Here is a 23091-nt window from a genome sequence, read left to right as displayed (position 1 = left end):
TATAACTTTCTTGATATGAAAATATAAACGTGTTGGAGTTGGATCATCGGTTGTATCCATAGAAAATATAGTACTTAACGCTATATTTTCTATGGTTGTATCGCAAGCAGTTAACCCTAGATAAAACCCAAGGCAGAGACAACTCGCAAGGACATTTATAATACATGTATTATAAATATCCTTGGATAAAACAAAAGTTAACTTTCTATTAAGTTAACTAACAGATCACCAAACCGAGGATCAAAGTTTGATCTTCAATCAGTGAGTATTCTGTTGTATGGACATCAATCTGCAATCAGGTCGAGTTCAAATGATCCGTAAATTTGTCTAGTAACCTTGATGTTGGCTACTTTGGTACTTTGTCAATGATAAAGCGCATGTACCAAATTTATTGATTTATTGCTACCGAGTGTACTACCGAGCAAAAGTTCAAAAGTCCTGAACACATGAAAATAATGCGGGAATTTCTACACCAATTTTATTTATAAAAGCATCGTAGTGAAATAAAGATTAAGTGTGTATTATATTTAATTTTGAATCTTTTAATTGTTGATTTGTATACTAACTTGCAATTAATAAATATAAGTATGTTTTTTAGATACTGTAATTTAAGAATGTAATCAATTTTTAAATTTGTTTATTTTGTAGCTTGTTGTAGTAATTATGGCTGACAAAATTAAAAGTGCAACTAATTTTACATCCAATGAAGAATATCTTTTAACTGTTCTGCTCTAGTTACCGTTTCTTTATTCTTTATTTTCGTTAGTTTATATTGTTTATTTTGTCAACTGTCAACTATTGAATGCAGAATTATTGTTCTTCTTCTTGTTATAGTAGTATGGTGCGAACAAGAATGGTAAAGTCTAGTTTACAATTCGCGTACTCAGAATAAGAATTCCTGGGAAAAAAGTGGCCGTTAACAATTTTTTTATAGACACTTTCAATCTACTTTTTCGGAAATTGGCGGTGTTACAAAGCATACACTATATAGAGAGAATTCTCAGGTATAGAATTTGTTTAAAGGTTTCAGCACTCCCGGTGGATGGACCAAAAATTATTTTCTTTATCGTGCATTGAGCTTCTCATATTAACGATTTTACATTTGCAAATGCTGATTGTATTAAGTTAAATTAACATTATCGATAAGTTAAACGTTGAGCATACCATAAGTTATTAAATAATAATAATGAAATATGTACAAAATTATTCATTTTTCAACAAGAACACATGCGTATTAGCGATCGAATAAATTATTGTTTAACACAAATATGAAGAAATTCTGGATTCTATCCAGGCAAAGTACCGTTATTTCGTACTATTCGATCCGCTCCCGAATAGGACAAAGTGGGAGATCCCGTATATTAAATTTTGTGTGAATTTGTTTAAATTCGTTAAATATGTACAATTATATTTTTAACAAATTCATATGATTCTAGTGTTAACATTTTAATATTTTTTATATAAATATATGTACAAAAAGAATATTAAAAATTTCTGCCGTTTTTATATAGGTCAGTAGTTCATCTCCCCCAGGGCACCGTCCTGTCCCCACACCTATACACCATTTACAACTCCGACATCCCACATCCCCCCAACACCAACATATACTTATACGCCGACGACCTGACAATCACATCCCAATCCGTAGATCCTAGATATTCCGTCTACCTCCTCCAAAGCTCCTTAGACCAACTTGAAACCTGGTGCAACAGGTGGAAAGTCAAAATTAATCCCAACAAAAGTTCGGCTATCCTTTTTACCAAACGAAAAATCCCACAAAACCTTGACAGACTGACACTATCCCAGGAACCCATCTCCTGGAATCGACAAACACGATACCTGGGCGTGACGATGGACCAGCGTCTCACGTGGAAACCGCACATCGTGGAGACGGTGGCGCGAGCGAAGACCACCAGGGCTAGGCTCTATCCCTTACTCAAAGGTGGAAACACCCTCAGTTTAAGGAATAAGCGAACGCTTATCAAGGTGGTACTTCAACCGCAGCTAACCTACGCCTCCACGGCGTGGGGTCACGCGGCAAAAAGCCACTTAAAGTCATTATAGACTGTGGAAAACATAGCCCTCCGCACGGCCACCGACGCGCCCTGGTACGTAAGAAACACTGACATATTACGAGACTTACAATACACAAACGCTACACAGACAATAAGACAAAACGCGGAGAAACGATTTGACGTAGCCGCTAGACATGACAATCCCCTCCTCAGGCAAGCCGTTGACTACGTACCCGACGTGACCGACAAACACAAAAGACCTAGACACCAACTTTTTGACCCTGGGTGACCACCCCAATGCCCCCCCCTGCCCGCTAACCTTTTCTGTTTCAGAGACAGCCAGGATCAAGAAACGAAGACAACGACACACACACACACACATACACACCCCCCATACCCTCCTTAACCCTCCCCTCCCGCGCTAGCCTAAGGGCCACCTTAGCAAAGCGCATCCCAGGCTGCATAGCCGCACTACCCTACCCAACCATACCACACTAAACATGACACTACCCCCGGGGTTTACACAGACGAGCCGGCGAAGCAAGAAGAGCGCCAGAAGAAAGGGCCCTAGCCGGCGGGGCCCAGCCAGGACAAAAGGAGGTCCCACAAAGCGCCTACACCGGCCGCATTTGCGGTCGGGGTAGACGACGGATGGGGCCCACCTACGAAGGCTGTCCAGGCCTACACGAGATGAGGCAGGATAAAGAGGGATAATCCCCCTCGATCCCAAATCATTGAGGCCAATTTCTAGCCATAGAATAATGGCGCGCGCGGAGTAGTTCATCGGCCTGTTGGCCTGTCTATTGAAGTGTCACGTGCTGACGAGCAATTGATTTTATAAGTTACTATTAAAATTAAACTATTAAAAGCGGAAATTGTATATTTTATTACTTTGTTACCTATTATGATTTTTGGTTGTTGTCGCAAGTTTTTTTTTCCGAATAATTTATTTCGATTTCATATATCATACTTAATCCAACCTAACTTACGTAAGTAGTTTTTGTTTTACCAAAATTTCGAACATACATTTCTTGTTAGTTTGCAATCTCCGTCCAGTAAAGGCGGAGTTTGGATATTCTATTTGGGAAAAAAGGTATATCGTAATTTTCTATTTAACTATTTTATTCAGTGGGTCCAGCGCGTTGTTGACAGTGAAGTCTATTTACTACTATTGAGTTCACTGGTTGTTGAAGACAAAATTGACATATGACAATAATTGACAACATAAGTGAAAGGTTAACAAATAGGTATTTATTTTCAACAAATGTTGAAAGAAATTATTAAAAACAAACATGGTAATAAACACATATAACGACATATAAACGTGTCGCTAAAAAATTCTAAACAAGCTATCAAAATGGAAAGTGATGAACATAAAGACACACAAGAAGTATCCATCAAAATAGAAGGCAATGAAGTGAAAATTGAAGAAAATTGGGAGGAATTTAATGACAGTTTGATTAAAAGTGATGAAATTAATGTAAAATGTGAAGAAAATCCAGGGAACTGGTAAAGCGAATTTTAAACATTCTGAATAGTAGTTTTTGTACAAACATTTAATAGCAAATTTTCAATTGTCATTTGAATTACGAAATGATATTTTAAATTGCATGCCTAAAATTTATATTTTTCAAGTATATGCCTCCTTATGCGTGCAAATTTTCTGTTTCTAAAGTAAGTTCATTGTTCTCTGATTCTAAGATTTAAGCGCTTCGAGGTTCTACTAACATAATATTTACAAAGTATAGTGTAAATGCAATCGATTGAATTTTTATCTCATTTTCCGCTCGATTTTTGATAAAATTGTCCATAGTAATTTGAAAAACTAAACCTATTACCATTTTTTTTATTTTGCAGATATATAGAATGGTCACATTTAAAGTGTACACCATTAGTGTATCTCCCGAACTAGAATTAAAAAAATACCAACTTTCATTACTTTCAATAATATAAAATATACCTATTTTGTAATTTAACCAAACCTGATATCTTCTAGTTTGGGAGATAATAATGGTGTACACTATAAAAGTAACCACCCTGTATATTAACATTTTGTTGTTGTCTTTGAAAATGATTTTTATTTTCAAAATTTATTTGAATATTTACCTTGTACGTATATGCAAATACTATTTTATGGTACCTTTTTTGGCAACTACTTCGACGTTTGTACAAAAAATTTTGCCCGTAACATAGCGAGATAAATCTCTAGGCACGTGAAGTGTTGTCAATTTTCACATCACTTTCCTGGTCTTCTATTTTGCAAAAAAATAACTTATATTCTTTTTTTTTCAGTGACTTTGCTGTAGATAACACAAATGTCGAATCAAGTAAATGGAACCACATTCCTGTAGGAAAAATAAAAGTTGAATATTCAAGCGTGTACATATGCCAAGAGACGCAATTATACAAATGTGACCGTTGCGATTACGTGACCAGTTACGAACAGAATCTAAAGGGTCACCGTTGGTCCAAACACCGAGCGAAGGCCCCCGACCAGTCCTACAAATGCGATAAATGCGATTACATAGCAAAATACAAGTCAGCATTCGCTAATCACCAATTAAAACACCGCGACCCATCAGAAATACCGATGTACAAATGTGACAAGTGCGACTATGAGACGAAGTTCAAGAAGATTCTGGCCCGCCACCACCGAAAGCACGAGGAAAAGGAAGTCCAACTGGTGTACAGTTGCGACGAATGTGCGTACGAGACGACAGTGAAGAGCAGCCTCACGAAGCACCTGCTGAAACACAAGGCAATGTCCGAGACACAAGTTTACACCTGCGACAAGTGCGATTACAAGACTAAGTTCGCGGACTACATGAGGCACCACCAATTCGTACACAAAGATCCCACGGAGATCAAAATGTACTCGTGCGATAGGTGTGATTACAAGAGTAAGTACAAGAGCGGCTTGAAACGGCACATGCTGAAGTACGAAGATCTTTCCAAACTGCAGATGTACAAGTGCGATAAATGCGACTATGAATCCATATATAAAAATTGCCTGGCGTCGCACCAGTTAAAACACTTGGACCCCTCCCAGGTTCGATTGTACAAATGCGTTGAGTGTGGTTTCGAGACCAGATATAAAAACAGCCTTAAGACGCACGAACTAACCCACAAGGATGTTTCGGAAGTGCACGTATATGCGTGTGACCAGTGTAATTTCAAGACCATCCAGAGAAGTAACCTTTTGCGCCATCTGCGGAAACATAAAAACTCTGCCCACCCAAAGTGAACATTTTCCTGTAACAAATATTCTCCACTTATAGTCCAGACGGTATCTGTTTCAAAAAGTCCATATTTGGGTGAATTGTATATCCATGGAGATTTTTGGCTTTCAAATATCACTAGAAATGAAAATTTATTCTCTGCTTCCCCCACTACCACCATCCGTACGATTTTCTTGAATTTCTCGCTTACATAAGTAACTTGAAACACGTTTTAAAGTAGGTTGCCAATGAAGAAAAGTATTACAAACTAAGACCTGGTAAGTACTCGGAATACCAAAGGTATTTTTCGAAAAATTAGCCCGAATGCCCCAGTACATTTAGTGTAAATGACGGTTAACTTTGATCGGCTATAACTACGTAACTAATTGACTAATCGATCCGTTTTTATTTTAAAGAAGCTCCTTTCCAATAACTTTTAAAACCTGCTTTAAAAATTTTGATTTGATTGAATATTCACAAAGTTATTCTATCTAATTGTTTATAACTACAAAAATTCGACCAATGTTTAAACAAGCGCCAGAGCTCTCCTAACTGACGGATCCGAATTTTTCAAAAACGTTTGAAAGCTTGAGAGCTCTTCTATATGTGATTAAATTTTTAAGTATCTAAGGGCCTTGGTTTTTGCAGTGTAAAATTTTGAAAATTTGCAATTTTATTTCAAAATCTGGATTGCAAAATTATTATGCAAAATCTATCGAACCGATTTTGATAAAATTTGGTGTGATTCTACATAACATGAAGTTTTCTTGTGCCAAGTATGAAGGTCCTATACCCAATTTAGAGACCCCAAAAAAATTCCCTAAAAAGTAGTTTTTTTAATACCATTTTTGGTAATTTTTTCGATTTTTACAGTAATAATCACGATTCATTCGATTTGTAACTAGTCATATTTTGAAAAAAAATTTAATTACAAACATTTTTTTCCTCTTTCATTTTCGCCTAAAATCAACTCTTGAAAAGGTATATAATTAAATAGAAAGAAAAATATAATATTTTCCGAATTTTTTTAACATATTGTACCGCCAAAAGTTAAGCCCACGTTTTTTTAAGCGCATAGAAAAATTTTCATTTCTAGTGATATTTAAATGCCAAAAAGTCAAAAATCTCCGTGGATATACGATTCATCCAAACCAAAACAGATACCGCCTAGTCTATTAGGCATTTTGCCACTTGTGAAGAAAATTATTGAAATACGAGTTTTGATCAACAAGTAACGGGAATTTTTAATTTTCTCAGAAAGTATTTAATCCTCACTTTTTGTCTTGTTGAAAGTAAAGAAACAAAAAACAAAGTTGGCCGATCAAATTGAAAATTGAAAATCTCTTCTCAATAACTTTCTTAAGTAAATATTTTTTATATATTTAGAAACAAAGGTACTTTACTCTTGACAATTTTTGAAAATTCTTCCTAAAAACACCCTGTACATTAATTAATTGGACTAATTTTTTCAACTTCCTAGCGTAAGACCAAGTAGAGATGATGCAAGAGTTACCAGATCTATTTCATGATTTCATGACAAACCCGGAGACGGGACCCATTTGTAAAAAAAAAAAGACAATCGGGAAATGTGACCCAGGAACATGGATTTCGGGGGTAGGGCGTTGTATAAAAGTCGAAAAATTCACGATTTTCCCGCAACAAACGAAAGCCAGAGAAATGACATGAAGACGTACCATCAAAACCCGTAGATCTGGCAAGCCTAGATGATACTCAGAAGTGTCTACGCCTCCGCCTGGGGTTGGATTTTGTTGAAATAATTTGTTGGGGTCCCTGGCTAGTGAGACTCCTGGGAAGGCATAGAACGTTGTAATGCGGAGAAAACTAATTAATTTTTGTTTGTTTTTACAAATTCTTACTTTTTGTAAACGTCACAAACATTTTCGTAAAATAAATAAAAGTAGGATTTATGTATTTAACGTGGCCCGAGATTCAGTTGTCGATTCGTTTGTGGAGTGCGGTGTAAAACAAGAAAGACTAACGATTCAAGATTCTAAACTCTCAAAAAAAACTAACTGCAACTGCTGTATGTGCTGTAACTGACTGACTGACTGCAAGTGGTGTAATTAACTGAATGACGACCGCGCGGTGGTCTAATTAATTTTGGTCGGACGGGGGACTGAACGCCGTTCGCTGCTGCCTGCGACGTTCTGTAGGGCCCTGCACGGAGCAATTTGTGCTTGTTTTACATTAGATTTAATGTAAAATCGTTGGTTCGGTGACAGAAGCTCAAATTTCAACTTGAAAAATTTTTGTCATGTGCACTCAATCCGTGGACACACTGTACACGTAATTGTTGCACTGCAGTACTGAACATGTTTTTGATGTGTCTCTACTCTCCATACTTAAAAATAAATTGCGTTTTACATTTTTTCGAGGCAGTTAAAGCGTATTTTCAAAAATGAAAAAGTAAAGATAGTCAAATATAAAACCACATAAAAGCCAAAAGCATTCGTTGTTCTCGGGAATACAGGCTGTTACAAATTCGCTTCTCACTACAGGGATCTCGGAAACGGTAAGAGGTACGAAGTAGCTTAAGTGGGGGCAAGGTTGCGTAATCAGGGGACCAACATTATACCTCTAAAAAATCAAGGCTAACACGATTAGTTTTCGAAATATTTGAAAGAAACCGAAATTTTGGAAATCCGTTTTTGTTTAATTACAGCCTTATTTGAGGTGATATTGAAAAAAGAAGAACATTTCCTCATAGCCACTTTTTGCCCTCTATTGAATGGCATAATCAATTTTTATTTGTAACGTTTTGTCTCTCCAAGACCATCATCAACTTCATTTTTTTAAATACGACCCTGTAAATTTTTTTACATTTTTTGCAAGCCTTTATAACCCCCAATACTGTGCTGCCTCAGCCCGAACCAGATTCAGACGTTTTGTCTCGAAAAATTCATCTTCAGTGTATTCGTTCCAAATTTATCCAAATTTTTCTATTTAGATTTCTTTGTTTATTGAATTATCATATGCTGTAAGTGTCGTTAGACCCTGTGAAATCCATCTAGTTATTTAAACTTTTATCACCACGCATTAAAATAAAACATTATTAGAGTTTTATTCCCGTGTCCATAGTTATTTCTAGGCTTCTCGAATGCTCAAAATTCAAACAAATTCCGATCTTTATCTTTTTTTCAGGACATTCATACAAATACATCTGACATGCTCTTTCAGTTGCAGTTACAGATATAATAAATTCCGATAATATTACGCTGATTTTCATTTTCAACCTTTGAGTTATGTATGACCAGGTGATGGTAATAGTTAATAATAATAAATGTTTTATTGTAACGCATGGTGGTAATACATATGAGGAAGTGTTGTTCTTATTTCAATATCACCTCAAACAAGGCTGAAATGAAACAAAAACGGATTTCCAAAATTTGAATGAAAGTGCATTTATCGATAATATGATTCCACAATCCTGCTCGAGACGCAACTGTCGAGGAACACATAATTATTGGATAGAGTAGACTTCAATTTTCAACTAAGAATAACTTTATGCCCGAGAGAAAAGGGTGATCATTTTGAACAATTTCTATAACTTATCAGTGCAAATTGTATGTTGTTTCTGTTGTTTAAGTTGTTTGTTTTTCTATTAAATTATTCTTATTTCAACTTGTTTTCCGGATCGTCAAGTTTGACGTTTAAATTCATAGCCAACTTTTGAATTTTCGACGATTTTAAATAACGGGAAGCAACAATACGTATTATTAGTTATTTGTGTTTTTGTTGAAAACGACAGTTTTTTGAAAACTAGCAAGAGTAAGAAAAGTTTTAGAATTAAATTCTCCATGAAATGAAGTAATAATTTTCCAGCCAACGGGTTAAAAAATTGTCGCATTTTAATGGTGCACTATTCCTTACCTTTAAAAGGCTTCAGTTGAACTCTACTGTCAATTAATGCTCTTGATACACTCACACCTGTACCAAATTTGGTTTTTCTAAGTTCAAGTACCTATAACCGAGATACTGATTTTTTCGAAAAGTGAAACCCTACTTTTAGGACAGGTGTGCAGATTACGATAAAGGTAAGTTGCTTTAAATCACCATATTTTGGATTCCCCTACACGCCCCTGATGTGTCGGTTCTTATGCGAAACACCCTGTATATTAAAACTTTCTTATGCATACATTTTTTACGAGACATATTGATTTAAATGGTACATAAAAATACCAGGGGTAGGAAAAAAAACGGCTGTAATCTAATAATTACATTTTATTAGGAGCTCCCATAGCACTGTTTACTCAGGCAAAATTATAAAACAAAATAACGTGTAATTTCAAGTGCGTAATAAAATTCATCCTACAAAATTCACTTCATCAAGCCAGAACCACTGTAATATTTTGCCACAAATTGTTGAACACAATTTAAATGATAAACATTTGTTTATGCTGCATTTAACAATGCACAACAAATGATTATATTTAAGATTTATTCACATAAAATTTAATTTAACAGTTAATTTTCAACTGTAAAAGTAGTTAAACCAAAAACCATATTTCTTCAACCAATAAGAATAGAGAAAATAAGTCACATGAAGCTACTCCTTTTTAACTGTATTTTAAAAGCCTAATTTGTGACATTTTACCGGAACTACAAGGCATTAATGGGAATTATTGTGCTCTAGAGTGCATTACTATGCATTATTACGACATTAGAGGGCATTACTGTAGGTTTACCCCTTGTATCATCCCCCCCCCCCCCCGTATCATTACCCCGTGTTTACCCCCGTATCATTTTGGTTAAAATTCCCGTTATATGATCGCCATCTATCTTAAAGTTTTTTGGTTTTTTATTTAGCTTTTATGACTTCTGTAACTTCTCTTCAACAAGTCACAATTTATTGTACCCCAAATTTTTGCTGCCAGTATACTTCTCGTCAAGCCTTCGCGTAAATCCTACTTGTCATGTATCACATTTCCTCTTGCTGGAGGTTCTGTTCTTATATCTCAACAAATGTTTTTTGAGACTGTTCTTATATTTAGTTGTGTAATCACAAATATCACACTTGTACGTTTGAACTTCTGATATATTTTTGTGTTTTAACCGGTGCTTCCTTAGAGTATCCTTATATTTAGTGCCATAACTACAGGTATCGCACTTATATATGTGGACTTCCGAAGGGTTTTTGTGTTTTAACTGATGTTTTTTCAGATAATTCTTAAGTTTAGTTTCAAACATACAAGCACCACATTTGTACATTTGGATTTCCGAAGAATCTTTGTGCAATAACTGATGCAGTTTTAGATTTCTCTTATACTTAGTCTCATAAGTACAAGTGTCACACTTGTATATTTGGATTTCTAAAATTTCTTTGTGATTCAACTGATGCAATTTTAAGCTACTCTTGTACTTACATTCATAAGTACAAGTATCACACTTGTACATTTGGATATCTGAAGGGTTTTTGTGTGATAAGTGGTGCCTCTTTAGATCACTCTTATGCTTAGTTTTATAACTACACTTATCACACTTGAACGATCGCACTTCTGAAAGATCTTTATGCACCAACTGATGTTTTCTCAGATCCACCTTAAATTTTGATTCATGTTTACGTTTATCACATTGGTACAATTGTGTATCTAATGAAGGCTCGCCGTTCTGAAATTTAAACTTTTCACTTTTTTGTATTTGTACATTGGAATCCATTGATGTCGTAATATTTTCAACAGATCCTGTCTCACGTTTAGGCATATATTTGTTCTTTATTTCTTCTCTATCTTCTGAAGAGCCTCTCATTTTGTTTTCAATTGATGAGCCATATGAATAAGAATCCCTGAAAAAATTAAAATTGTTTATAATGGAGTAAACATTAGATAAAAAAAGAGAGAGTGGAACAAACTTGATGTTAGTGAGATAAATTCCTGAGTTTTAGTCTCCTGTTGCTATTAATAACCTTGATTTCCTAAAAAAATTCACTTTTTTAAATTTTGTTATCTCTGCATCTGGTATATTATTTGAAAAGAAAAAATGTCTTTAATATTAGTGATATAGAACTTGATAGGTCTGTCTCTAGAGAAATGTGACCAAAAAAAAGTATAAAACCAAACGTGTGCGAATCATGGTACGTCTGTTAACATTTTTTTACAAATATTAACGCACCCAAAGCAAAGATAAACAATAAAATTGAAAAAGTACAATGCAAGAGGCTGAAACAGAATTATTTTTTCTGTAAAATCAAATAGTCTAAAAGCCTTAGGAGTCAATTTACCCTTAACCAATATACATTTTGAAAATCAATTAACCATCAGAGTTAATTTTTTTCAGTGCAAATGCTTATTTTAAAAAAAAATAACACGTTTAAACTTTTTTTATTATTGATAGTAAGCATTTTTGTTTCGGCAATTTTCCGGCAGCTCCAAAAGCGATTGGATTGAGAAGAATGGATCAAAATGCATGAAATAAACAGTCGTGACTGAATCTATTAATTCTACCCAAATTGAATCAAGTTAATAGGATACAGCCATGAAAACAGAAGGAAAATAAAAGGAATTCATTTAGAAATGTCACATACAGTTAACTTTATTGTCTGACAAATTCACATTACATTTTTTTGTGTTAATTGCCAGTTAAATAACGATATCTTGCAAAAATAAAAAACATGGGGTCTAGTGTTTCCTCACATTATTTTATTTTATAGTAATATCGGAAAATATTCCTATTAACATTGTAATTTGCAATTTTGAGAAATTTCACAATATATATTGGCAATAGCAAATTTTATAAATGATTCTACTCGAACCAGTTTAGAAATGTGTAACAATAATTAGTAGATTCGAAACAATTTACTTTAACTACGTCCAGTGGTGGAGTCGGATTTCAAGTAAAGGGGCAGTCAATAGAGTTTGTAGTTCCTGAATTAATGTCACTTTTTATAATTAATTAGTTAATTCAAAGGGTTCTTTTATCACAGTAAAGCTTTTTTTTTGCTATTACAAGATTAAATTCTTTATATTATTATTTAGGAAATATACGACTTTTAAAAAATCTTGAAGTAATAGCTAATCTTTTAAATTTCATTGAAGTTTCCTTACCTATCCTGATCGCCTTGCTCTACCTTAACTTCAGTCATTTCCAATTTAATACAAAACTGCTGCTCAAGACTTTCGTATTGTTCTTGCAAATCTTGACCATTTTCTTCCAGTTTTATTTCAATCTCTTCAGATTTGATATAAGACTGCCTATCATTAGATTTATATTTTTCCTGCGCTTCGAGGCATTTCTTTAAAAAATCGCCATGAGTATAAAGCGAATCAAAACATGGTCCGCATATAATAGGATCCTTGGTAGCACAGAAGTTCTAGGTAAAAAGATATTAGTGTTAATCTTTAATGTGTGCAAAAAGATAGCAAGACAGAGCTTCACAAATGTTGCCAGTTTGCTTTATAAACCTGTGTCAAATTATTAAGTTTGAAAGTTTACGATTAAAAAATAATTGGAGTTGACGATGATCCGAATAACGGAATAATATCCAAACAAAACATAAAGAAATAATGAAGATAACAAACATACGATTAAGTTAATGTTAGTTAAAGAACTTGTCACAATTTAGTTCTGAAAGACTAAAAGTTAAGAAAATTTTAAAAAACATCATTTTGTTGATACTCTTGTTAGTTCTCGATAACATTAATATCAAGAAAATTCAATTTATCAAAAAAAGAAAAATAAAAATTTCTTTGAAATATACTTACCACTATTGGTATATAAGTATCGATTATGTCAGCATCCACTTCATTTACTGACACAAATCCAACCGTTAGCAACTGAATACATAATCGACAAATTTTCTGATTTTCCGATATATCAGTTAACTGAATGTTCCCTTTCTCCTTTAGATAAACTTCTTTTAAGTCGACCAGTGACAATTTACTGCTGTCAATAACATATGGAAACATGATATCCTCGGTATCTATGCATACTAACTTAAACTTATAAGCGGCATATAATTTTACAGAGCACGATTTACATATTACATGTTTATTTCGCTCTTCTATGTTCTGAAATATATTTGTAATTAGAAATATTAAAAAACCTAAATATAAAGAAGAGTTATCTTAATATCTTGATCTTACCAGATTTGGCAGAACTACTTCTAGAACGTTCATTATGGCTTCGCCTATTACTTCGCAATTCGTGTCACTTATAACATTAAAACACAGACTACAAATTGCCTCCTTACAAAGTTGTGGGTGCATCTTTTCTGTTTTTTAAGAAATAGTTTAAAACATGAAAAATTCAAATTCTTACATAACCTACAACTGATATCATTGTTTCGCTTCGTGTTCTCTCACAGAACAAAATGTAATTAGTGTTGCCAAAGACCTATATTTTTTCGAGCGAGCAGTCCTGTCAAAAACGAGCGCGCGCCATTATTCCATGGCTAGAAATTGGCCTCAATGATTTGGGGTCGAGGGGGATTATCCCTCTTTATCCTGCCTCATCTCGTGTAGGCCTGGACAGCCTTCGTAGGTGGGCCCCATCCGTCGTCTACCCCGACCGCAAATGCGGCCGGTGTAGGCGCTTTGTGGGACCTCCTTTTGTCCTGGCTGGGCCCCGCCGGCTAGGGCCCTTTCTTCTGGCGCTCTTCTTGCTTCGCCGGCTCGTCTGTGTAAACCCCGGGGGTAGTGTCATGTTTATGTGTGGTATGGTTGGGTAGGGTAGTGCGGCTATGCAGCCTGGGATGCGCTTTGCTAAGGTGGCCCTTAGGCTAGCGCGGGAGGGGAGGGGTAAGGAGGGTATGGGGGGTGTGTATGTGTGTGTGTGTGTGTGTGTGTGGTTGTCTTCGTTTCTTGATCCTGGCTGTCTCTGAAACAGAAAAGGTTAGCGGGCAGGGGGGGGGGCATTGGGGTGGTCACCCAGGGTCAAAAAGTTGGTGTCTAGGTCTTTTGTGTTTGTCGGTCACGTCGGGTACGTAGTCAACGGCTTGCCTGAGGAGGGGATTGTCATGTCTAGCGGCTACGTCAAACCGTTTCTCCGCGTTTTGTCTTATTGTCTGTGTAGCGTTTGTGTATTGTAAGTCTCGTAATATGTCAGTGTTTCTTACGTACCAGGGCGCGTCGGTGGCCGTGCGGAGGGCTATGTTTTCCACAGCCTGTAATGACTTTAAGTGGCTTTTTGCCGCGTGACCCCACGCCGTGGAGGCGTAGGTTAGCTGCGGTTGAAGTACCACCTTGATAAGCGTTCGCTTATTCCTTAAACAAAAACGAGCGAGATTTTGTTTAAAAGAGTGCGATTTTTTTTATATTGAAATAAATAAATCAATCAATAACTCTATATTAACTTACGTTAATCAGAAATTAAAATGTTTTAATAAAATTAAAACCAAGAACAAAGATAACTTACTTTTGGGCGATATAGGCAACTACGTAAATAACGTAGTGGTGCCATACTAGAATAGCCAAAATTCATTAAATTACAGGTACAATTCTATAGCTTTTTGTTAGTAGATTTTTTTTATTCATTTTGAATTTAAATAAAGCTTCTGAAGAAATAAAAATTCAACTTTTGATATTATTTATTTTAACAAAAACAAAGTAAAACAAATAAAACTTATAACAATCACAAAGAAAACAAAAAATAAAAGAAATATAATAAATGTAATGTTTACTTAGAACCTTTTAATTCTCTAAATTTTCTTTTCATTAAAGTTGCACTAGGTCCATGAGTAACATGTATTAGAGCTAATCATTTCTTTGGTGTGTAAAATATTGGAACAAGTTTCGATGTTTAACCGATTGCGAACTTTAGTTTTTAACAGAAGTAGTTGCGAAAAAATTCTTTCCGCTGCCGCAGAGGAATGTGGCAAACAAATAATACCTTTAACAAAATACGATAAATTAGGGAACATAGGTTCATCAATGGCATTTTTTAGGGCAAAAACAATATTCCAAAATGTTTCGAAGTCCGAGCTTATATAGTTTCTTAAATGTGATCTGGAAGCATTCGCCATTCAGAATTTAATTTTTCAAGGTTAGCGATTAAATTTGGGAAAAACTGACTACTTGTAGTTGCAATACTGGATATATTTCCTGACATCACTTCTGTGGGATTAAATATTGACACAAAATTTAAAACAGGATCGTCAAAGTCAAATCGGGATTTCAACTGAGTGGATAATTCAATATAAAACTGCAAGCATTTTAATTTAAAATCATTCACTTCCCTCTTATCTATATTTTTATTAGACAATAGTTCTACTTTAATTAAGCTTTGATTAAAGCTTTCATTGGTAAAAAAAAGTATTAATGCATCCCAATTTTCAATGACTCTGTCAACTGCTGCCTGCAATGAGAGCCACCTTGTTTGAACAGGGTGAAGAAGTTTATTCGGTTTTAGGTGACAAAATACCTGGCATTCACTTAAGTGATCTATACGCTTCGAACTGTTTGAGAAATAATTGTAAATATCTCTTAGAAAATCTTCTACTCTGCTTGGCAATTTATTAACAGCAGCTGATGCACAAAGATGAACTGAATGACATACACAGCCAAGTGTATAAATGTTGGGAAGAATTTCTCTAAAACGAGCCTCCACTCCTGTCTTATTATCTTGCATCACAGATGCGTTATCTGCTGCTAATCCAATCAAGTTCTCAATGGGAATATTAAATTTTGCCAAATAATTTTGGATTGCTAAAAAAATTGATTCTGCATTAGATGTTAACTTTATAAGACCAAAAATGAATCCCTAACTTTTTTAAGACTCTCATCATAATATCGAACCACTAGTGCTAGAGACTTATGTGTACTAATATCTGTTGTTTCATCTATTATTAAAGAGAATTTAGTTTTTCTCAAAACTTCTGAAATCGCTTCAAGTTGTTCCAAGTTAAGACAGTCGTTAGTAATATAGGTAGCTTTTGTTTTAGAACAATTTATTAGTTTTGCGATATCTAAGTCAGGGCAAATGCTAAGAATAAAATTTGAAAGGTAGTCTGCCAGTAAAAATGGCAAGTTATGTTCATGTAAAAATGCACATATTTTAAACTCGGCTTGTTTCACAAGTTAATGTTTTTTTAACATGGTATCATCACTAATAATTATATCTATTTTGGGCGTATCTTTTACTTTTTTCATATTTTTTTTATGTATTTCAGCTGCTTCATGTTTTTTAATATTAAATGTACTACAACGAAATGAATTATTGCAAGGTGTACAGTACACTTGATTATTTGTAGGACTTTTAAGCCATGGATATTTGATTTTCCACTTTTCTTCTTGCGATATATTCACTGAAGACACAGTCATTTATAACTTAGCTGGCCAAACATTTCAAACGGTTCGGAACCAATCCCTGACTCTTGCTGGAACAGACGTCGCGAATGTAGCTAAGAGCTCGCCCTCTGGCGGTGACATTTCTTCTGTGTGTGACATTTCGTTTTGTATTTTATTTAAAACTGTATTTAGTGTTAGTTTTTTGAACACTGTTATTTTAAGAAAATAGTGTGAGGAAAACTTCAGCAATTATGGATAGAAAGAAGAAACTGTCAAACTATTATTGTTCTGTTCAAGGTTGCTCTTCATGGCCCAAGAAAAATCCAGAATTAAGTTTTCATCAAACCATTGAAGAAATTTTCAAAATATTATTGCCGATAGATAATACTCCCTGAATTTCATGAGGGTTGTTAGTAAGTAAGGGCACTAGTTTGCAGACATAATATAAATTTCTAAATTTAAATTAACTTTGCCCAATTTTCCCATATAGTACCACATGATCAGCGTTAAAAACTGCCTCTCCTTCTGATATACAACGAGAGTTTTCGTTGGCATATATGTAAATAGGAAATGTATTCCACAACGGATAAGTTCATAGTTATAACCTAATAAAATGTACATTAAATTGTAATGCTAGAGACAAATAAAGTAGACATAAATACTTGCCTTAAAATTTATTTATGAAATATTTGAAACCTATAAAATAACACAAAAGTCAAATAACCGCAGTTTGATAACAAAATTACTAATAATAATGGCAAATAAGACAAATGTTGTTCAAATTAATGTGTAAACACGAACGGCAATGTCAAAATGACCTTGTCTCGGAGCTTACTGCTTTCGCCGCTTGGTGCGCTTGCATCTTAAAAATTATCGTGGTTTACCGAAATATTGGATTTGTAAATATTATTTCAGAGTGCCATCTACCATAATATTTTAGCAACGTTCCCTTCTATTTCAAAGAGATGTCCACTTTTTGGCTACTGTATTTCCATCTAGTGGCGACAATAGACAAATAAAGTGGAATGGTGGTATTATAGGTTATGTTATGGTTGTTTTTGTCGATATGACTACTGTTGTTTTTTAGTGATTAAATCGGACTTCCTTATTCCCTTATTGGCAGAAAGAAAAAATGCAACCAGAAAACATTAAAGAAATATTTTGCAGACTGTGTGGTAATATCATAAGCGAAACACATTGTGAAGTTATAGGAGAAGTCTTAAGGGAGGTTTTGGAGTTTGTTTTGCCCAATGTGGTAAGATCAGGTTGTTAAGATTAATTTTATATCTCTACGTATTTTTTTTGATATTTCTAATTACAAATGTATTTCAGAACTTGGAAGAGCGAGATAAACATGTAATATGTAAAACGTGCTCTGTAAAATTATCTGCTGCTTTTAATTTTAAGATGAGATGTAAGGATACTGAAGATATTATTTCTTCATTTGTTAATTCCAGTAAAGCATCAGTGGTTGACTTAAAAATGGTTTATCTAAAGGGAAAAGGCAATATTCAGTTAGCTGATGTATCGGAAAATCATAAAATTTGTCGATTATGTATTCAGTTGTTAACGGATGGATTTGTGTCACTAAATGAAGTGGATGTTGACATAATTGATGAGTTTATACCACACCTTGTAAGTGTATTTCAAAGTATTTAGGAACATATTTGTATATGTATTACAGGGTCATCATTTTGCAGAAACTCAACTGCCATACATCAAGGAAGTAACAATAAATCCATTAGATAAAATTGCCTTTAATGCTGGACATAGCAGCTGTTCATGTCTATCTAATGCTGCGAGTTGGATGTACCTGGAAACAATTAAACATTTTTTATTCAGCTTTCAGATTATATGAATGTCTAGGTGATTCATAATCCTCAAATCATGGAAACTTCCCATGTCTATTAAGAAATGCCGACAAAATTCTGCAATTTACTAACATTTGTTTCAGAAAACTTTCACTTTATAAATGTCTGGCAGCTATAGAATTCTGTCTCATTTCTCTCTAAATTAGTAACATTTTATATCTACTTTTGCATAAAATCACAAACTAAAATCAAATAAATAAAAACATGGTATTTACGTTACTGACAAGATTTTCGATCACAATTTTTCTTTTGTCAGTTCTACCACGATAGTCAAGCAGAGGTTAACACTGATATTTTGTTATTTCAGAACCTCGCTGTTTCCAATGATCCTGTTATATGCGGACCATGTTTTGATTCGCTTCATACTCACCGGTGTTTTTTAAAGAACTGCCTTGATGCACAGGAAAAATATAAAAGTGTCGATCGGCAGTCTCATATTATATCTGAAGAGATTGCTATAAAACTGGAAGGAGCTGGTCAAGATGTGCAGGAGATTCATGAAAGTATTTGTGAGCAGTCTTATATTAAATCTGAAGAGATTGCTATAAAACTGGAAGATGGTCAGGATACGCGGGAGAAATATAAATGGGTTGAACCGCAGTCTTGTATTAAATCTGAAGATATTGAAATAAAGGTAGAAGATGAGGAGGGGTAAGGAAATGATGAATGAAAATGAAATTTTACAATTTCAAAATTCGTTGCATTGCCGTTTTAAGTTTTTCCTTTAGAACGATACTTTCCAGGGTTGAGATGATTTAAATCATTTTTTTAAATATACTGGGTGTAAGTTTAAGTGGGGTTTAGTTTTTTATATGTGTTCCTTTGAATACACCCGGCGGCGTAAACTGGGCCACCCAGAGTTGGCCTGGTAAGGTGTATCAGTACACTACCAACGCTGCCACTTGTTACCTTTTTAAAACAACTGTTAGAGAGACAATGGAAAATAATTTAGTAAAGCAAATTGCTTTTGTATGGCTTAGCACGTGTTATTTTAAAGTCATCCTACTTTTTTAGTATGGATGTGGGCGAAGCTCCGAACATTACAAAAACATTCTATTGTTTTTAAAAAAATATGTGTGGTGTTATGCGAAGATTGCTTCTTGTGGTCTTTATCTCGTTCAAACACACAGTTTCGGTTAAGAGAAAATAGGGAAAAATTGGGAGAAAAGCGAGTAATAAAATTATAATTCTGCGAGCAAAGTAAAACAACATAGATATCTTACTAATTGTTAATAAAACAAATTTGTTTTAAAAATGTACATAATATAAAACTAAATAAAAATACTTCCCAATCTGATTGATATGAAATGATTTTTTAAAAGCGTTTAAAGTTTTTACATTTAAGCATTTATGTGTTCTTATATATTTTAAGCAGTGTATGTATTTAATTTGCGAATCTCGGTGCCAACGACCTCTCATATTGACCTACTTTAGTTGAACTACTGTCATTACGTAAAGTAGATAGTGACGCATTTAGAAAAGTTAAAACAGGTAATATTAAAACGTAAAATTATCAACAAATTAGGATATGTTTCTACACTTTTTTCTTATTCATCCACAGCAGTCAATCGGTGCTAGACATTAAATTAATCCAAAATTATTGAAACCGAATTACGCCATGCAATAAATCGATTTTATTTTTTTACTCGAAAACGGTGTGTCATAAGAAAAACAGTCAACATACCTTTTCTCGTCCAAATTGAACAAGGAATTCAAAAATTATTTTTATTTTAAGAAAAAACAGTATCATTTTTTTCTTTAACAATATTTAGAGACATGCCTGTGCGCACGCCACTGGTGAAACTGAAAACAATATTTTTATCGTAAAACATGTATTGTTGTTAACTGTCAAAGCCTGTAAAATTTTATTAAAATATTTTGAGCAGTTTCCGCAATATTTATAAATCTGCATTTTTTTAATTAAAACTTTAACATCCTGTACATCGGAAACTAAGCGTTTTCAGAATATAGTATATTAAGGAAATATATCACAAATCACTTGTACTGTAGCCCCCTGCAAGGAATGCATCGACTTACCAAACACCCTGTATAATTCCAATTACACAGGCATACAAAAAAAAGTCCAATCCCAATTGACAGTTCTGAAGAAAATCGATGTGCTGAACACAAGCAGTCAAAATTCATGACTTACCAATGAATTTAAGAGAAAAGTGAAAAAGCCCAAATATGGGTCAAAACTGATTTTTTCCTAAATGGCATTTTCCTAAATTTTTCCTAATAAAATTTTTCCAAAATTCATGACAGGTCATGAATTTTGACTACAGGATCGTGTTCAGTGCATCGAATTCCTTCCGAAATGATATGTAGGTCTTTTGGGTTTGGACTTTTTTTTTGTGTGCTAGTATTATTTAATAAATTACTTTTTTTGTTTTGATCAACCCTATATCTTGTAAACGGTGATTCACTAATAATAATTGTACTCGGTTTAATTTCTTTTTTTACGTAGAACAAGTAATCATACTTAAGAAAAAACGGTCTATAACATATCTCATAGTTAATTAATTGCTCAAAATTTCTATTTTGATTTTTATTATTTATTTCAATACGATTTAATTTTTTTCAGTGATTTCCGATCATACGACTTAGGTGATGAAAGTGTTGAAGTAAATAATGAAAATAAATGTGAAACAGGATGTAACGAAGATTTTGTGACACCAATGTCCATTCACAACGACCAGATACCTAAAAGCAACAATTCTACAATTCAGAATTGTGAATCGTCCTTAGATACACAGTTGTACCAATGTGGTTTATGTAAATATAAAACTAGATTTAAGGCAAATTTGTATAGGCATCAGAGAATGCGCAAACACTTTTCCAAGAAGAAATCTTTTCCAGAAATCGAAATATTCAAATGTGATGTTTGTACTTATGAGACCAAACAGAAGAGACATCTGGAATTTCATAAGCAAACACATAAACACCCCTCACAAATCCTAATGTACAAGTGTGATACTTGCGCTTATCAGGCTAAATACATCAGTGTTTTGAAAAGGCACCAGTTGTTGCATAAAAACTCTTCGGAAATCCAAATGTACAAATGTAAATCGTGCAGTTATGAAACTAAATATAAGAGTCAAATAAAAGTGCATCAATTAAAACACAAAAACCTTTCAGAGATCCAAATGTACGCATGTCAGACGTGCAGTTTTAAAACTAAATATAAAGATTCTCTGAAGAGGCATCAGTTAATACACAAAAGTATTTCAGAAATCCAAAAGTACAAGTGTAATACTTGTACTTATAAAACTAAATTTAAGGGTCACCTAAAAGAACATCTGTTATCACACAAAGGTCATTCAGGATTCCCAATGCACCAGTGTGATACGTGTAGTTATGAAACTAAATTAATGTCACATCTAAAATTGCATCAGTTGAAGCACAAGGACCCTTCGGAAATCCAAATGTACAAGTGTAGTATGTGCGATTTTAAGACTAAATATAAGTATACCGTAAACAGGCATCAGTTAACGCATAAAAATATTCCAGAAAACCAAGTGTACAAATGTGATATTTGTACTTACGGGACCAATTTTAAGAGATATCTAAGTCGGCACCAGTTAAAGCACAAGCACCCTCCAGAAATACAAATGTACAAGTGTGACGCTTGTCCCTATGTGGCTAGACGTAGGGGACATTTAAAAATGCATCAGTTATCACACAAATTTCCTTCGGAAGTCCAAATGTACAAGTGTGATATTTGTACCTACGAAACTAAATATAAGAGTCATCTCAAAAGGCATCAATTAATACACCAAAAACTTTCGAAAGTCCAAATGTACAAGTGTGATACTTGTACTTACGAAACAAAATATAAGAGTCATCTCAAGAGGCATCGATTAATACACCAAGAACTCCTGTGAATATCCAAATGTACAAGTGATGCCTGTAGTTTTGACACTAATTATAAGGGACAACTGAAAGCACATCAGTTAATACATTAAGATTCTTTGGAAATCCAAATGTCATGAATAAGTTCTTAGGAGTTCACTTTCTGGAAATCTATATCATCTGTGACATTTTATTGGAGTAATTTAAATTTTTGGACATTTGTTCCGGCTCTATTACAATAAAAGAAATTTAATTGAGAACTTAATGAAGCAGGAGAGTCAACACCGGTATGAAACATTTTATGTAAAAATTGTAAATTATACATATACCAACTAAGATGAACTAACTGTCAGAAGGCTTCACAAAGTTGCCAATATAAAACGAACTAGAACATGAAATTTAATGAGTTTCTGGACTGAAAAGTACTATTCACCATATTTTCATTTATTTTTTTATTGTTATAATATTGAAGTTATGAGAATATTCTAATAACTAAATAGAGATTATAAAAGTAAAAAGCAGACTATTCCTTGTTTTGAGGAAAATTATCTTCAATTTACAATTTAATTATGTTTCTAAATTCGTCTTCACATTTTACTAGTGTTCTGAAAGTAACACATGATGTTTTGAAGTAAATAAATATTTTTTTTATTCTTTTTTGGTGTGTATTATAACTATGGTTATCTTGAGTATTTATTGTTTTATATTTTAAGGTAGGTTATATTTTTCCCAAATTTCATTTATAATTGCATTGTTATAATGGCTTATCTGTTATCTTCAGAAAAAATTTCATTTCATGCAATAAATCTGCTTTGTATGTATGTATGTATATATGTATGTATGTATGTATGTATGTATGTATGTATGTATGTATGTATGTATGTATGTATGTATG

General features: G+C 33.8%; 3 protein-coding genes and 1 pseudogene across 3 annotated transcripts in view; 2 read left to right on the top strand and 2 right to left on the bottom strand.

Annotated features, from left to right (window-relative positions):
* The first annotated feature begins 3231 nt into the window (after positions 1-3231).
* Positions 3232-5358, top strand: LOC108903933 (zinc finger protein 90-like). The gene is made up of 2 exons (XM_018706285.1): positions 3232-3524; positions 4308-5358. The coding sequence occupies exons 1-2, from the start codon at positions 3373-3375 to the stop codon at positions 5257-5259; spliced, it is 1104 nt and encodes a 367-aa protein (XP_018561801.1). The 5' UTR covers positions 3232-3372; the 3' UTR covers positions 5260-5358.
* Positions 5359-10001: 4643 nt separating this feature from the next.
* Positions 10002-13507, bottom strand: LOC108903935 (zinc finger protein 761-like). Its single transcript, XM_018706287.1, has 4 exons — positions 13333-13507; positions 12952-13257; positions 12295-12560; positions 10002-11036 (listed from the first exon to the last, which is right to left on the bottom strand). The coding sequence occupies exons 1-4, from the start codon at positions 13453-13455 to the stop codon at positions 10166-10168; spliced, it is 1566 nt and encodes a 521-aa protein (XP_018561803.1). The 5' UTR covers positions 13456-13507; the 3' UTR covers positions 10002-10165.
* A 1396-nt stretch (positions 13508-14903) lies between these two features.
* On the bottom strand, positions 14904-15614 carry LOC111693164 (annotated as a pseudogene).
* A 1894-nt stretch (positions 15615-17508) lies between these two features.
* The window catches only part of LOC111691269, a 7220-nt gene continuing 1637 nt past the window's right edge, over positions 17509-23091 (top strand). Inside the window, exons 1-3 of the mRNA XM_023457356.1 lie at positions 17509-17728; positions 17806-18108; positions 18652-18995. Coding sequence (XP_023313124.1) covers positions 17606-17728; positions 17806-18108; positions 18652-18995 — 770 coding nt within the window. The 5' untranslated portion in view covers positions 17509-17605. The remainder of the gene's footprint in view (positions 17729-17805; positions 18109-18651; positions 18996-23091) is intronic.

The sequence above is a fragment of the Anoplophora glabripennis genome, unplaced genomic scaffold (assembly GCF_000390285.2).
Source record: "Anoplophora glabripennis isolate ALB-LARVAE unplaced genomic scaffold, Agla_2.0 scaffold111, whole genome shotgun sequence".
In the NCBI taxonomy this organism is placed as follows: domain Eukaryota; kingdom Metazoa; phylum Arthropoda; class Insecta; order Coleoptera; family Cerambycidae; genus Anoplophora; species Anoplophora glabripennis.
This window is presented reverse-complemented; position numbering and strand designations above follow the sequence as displayed.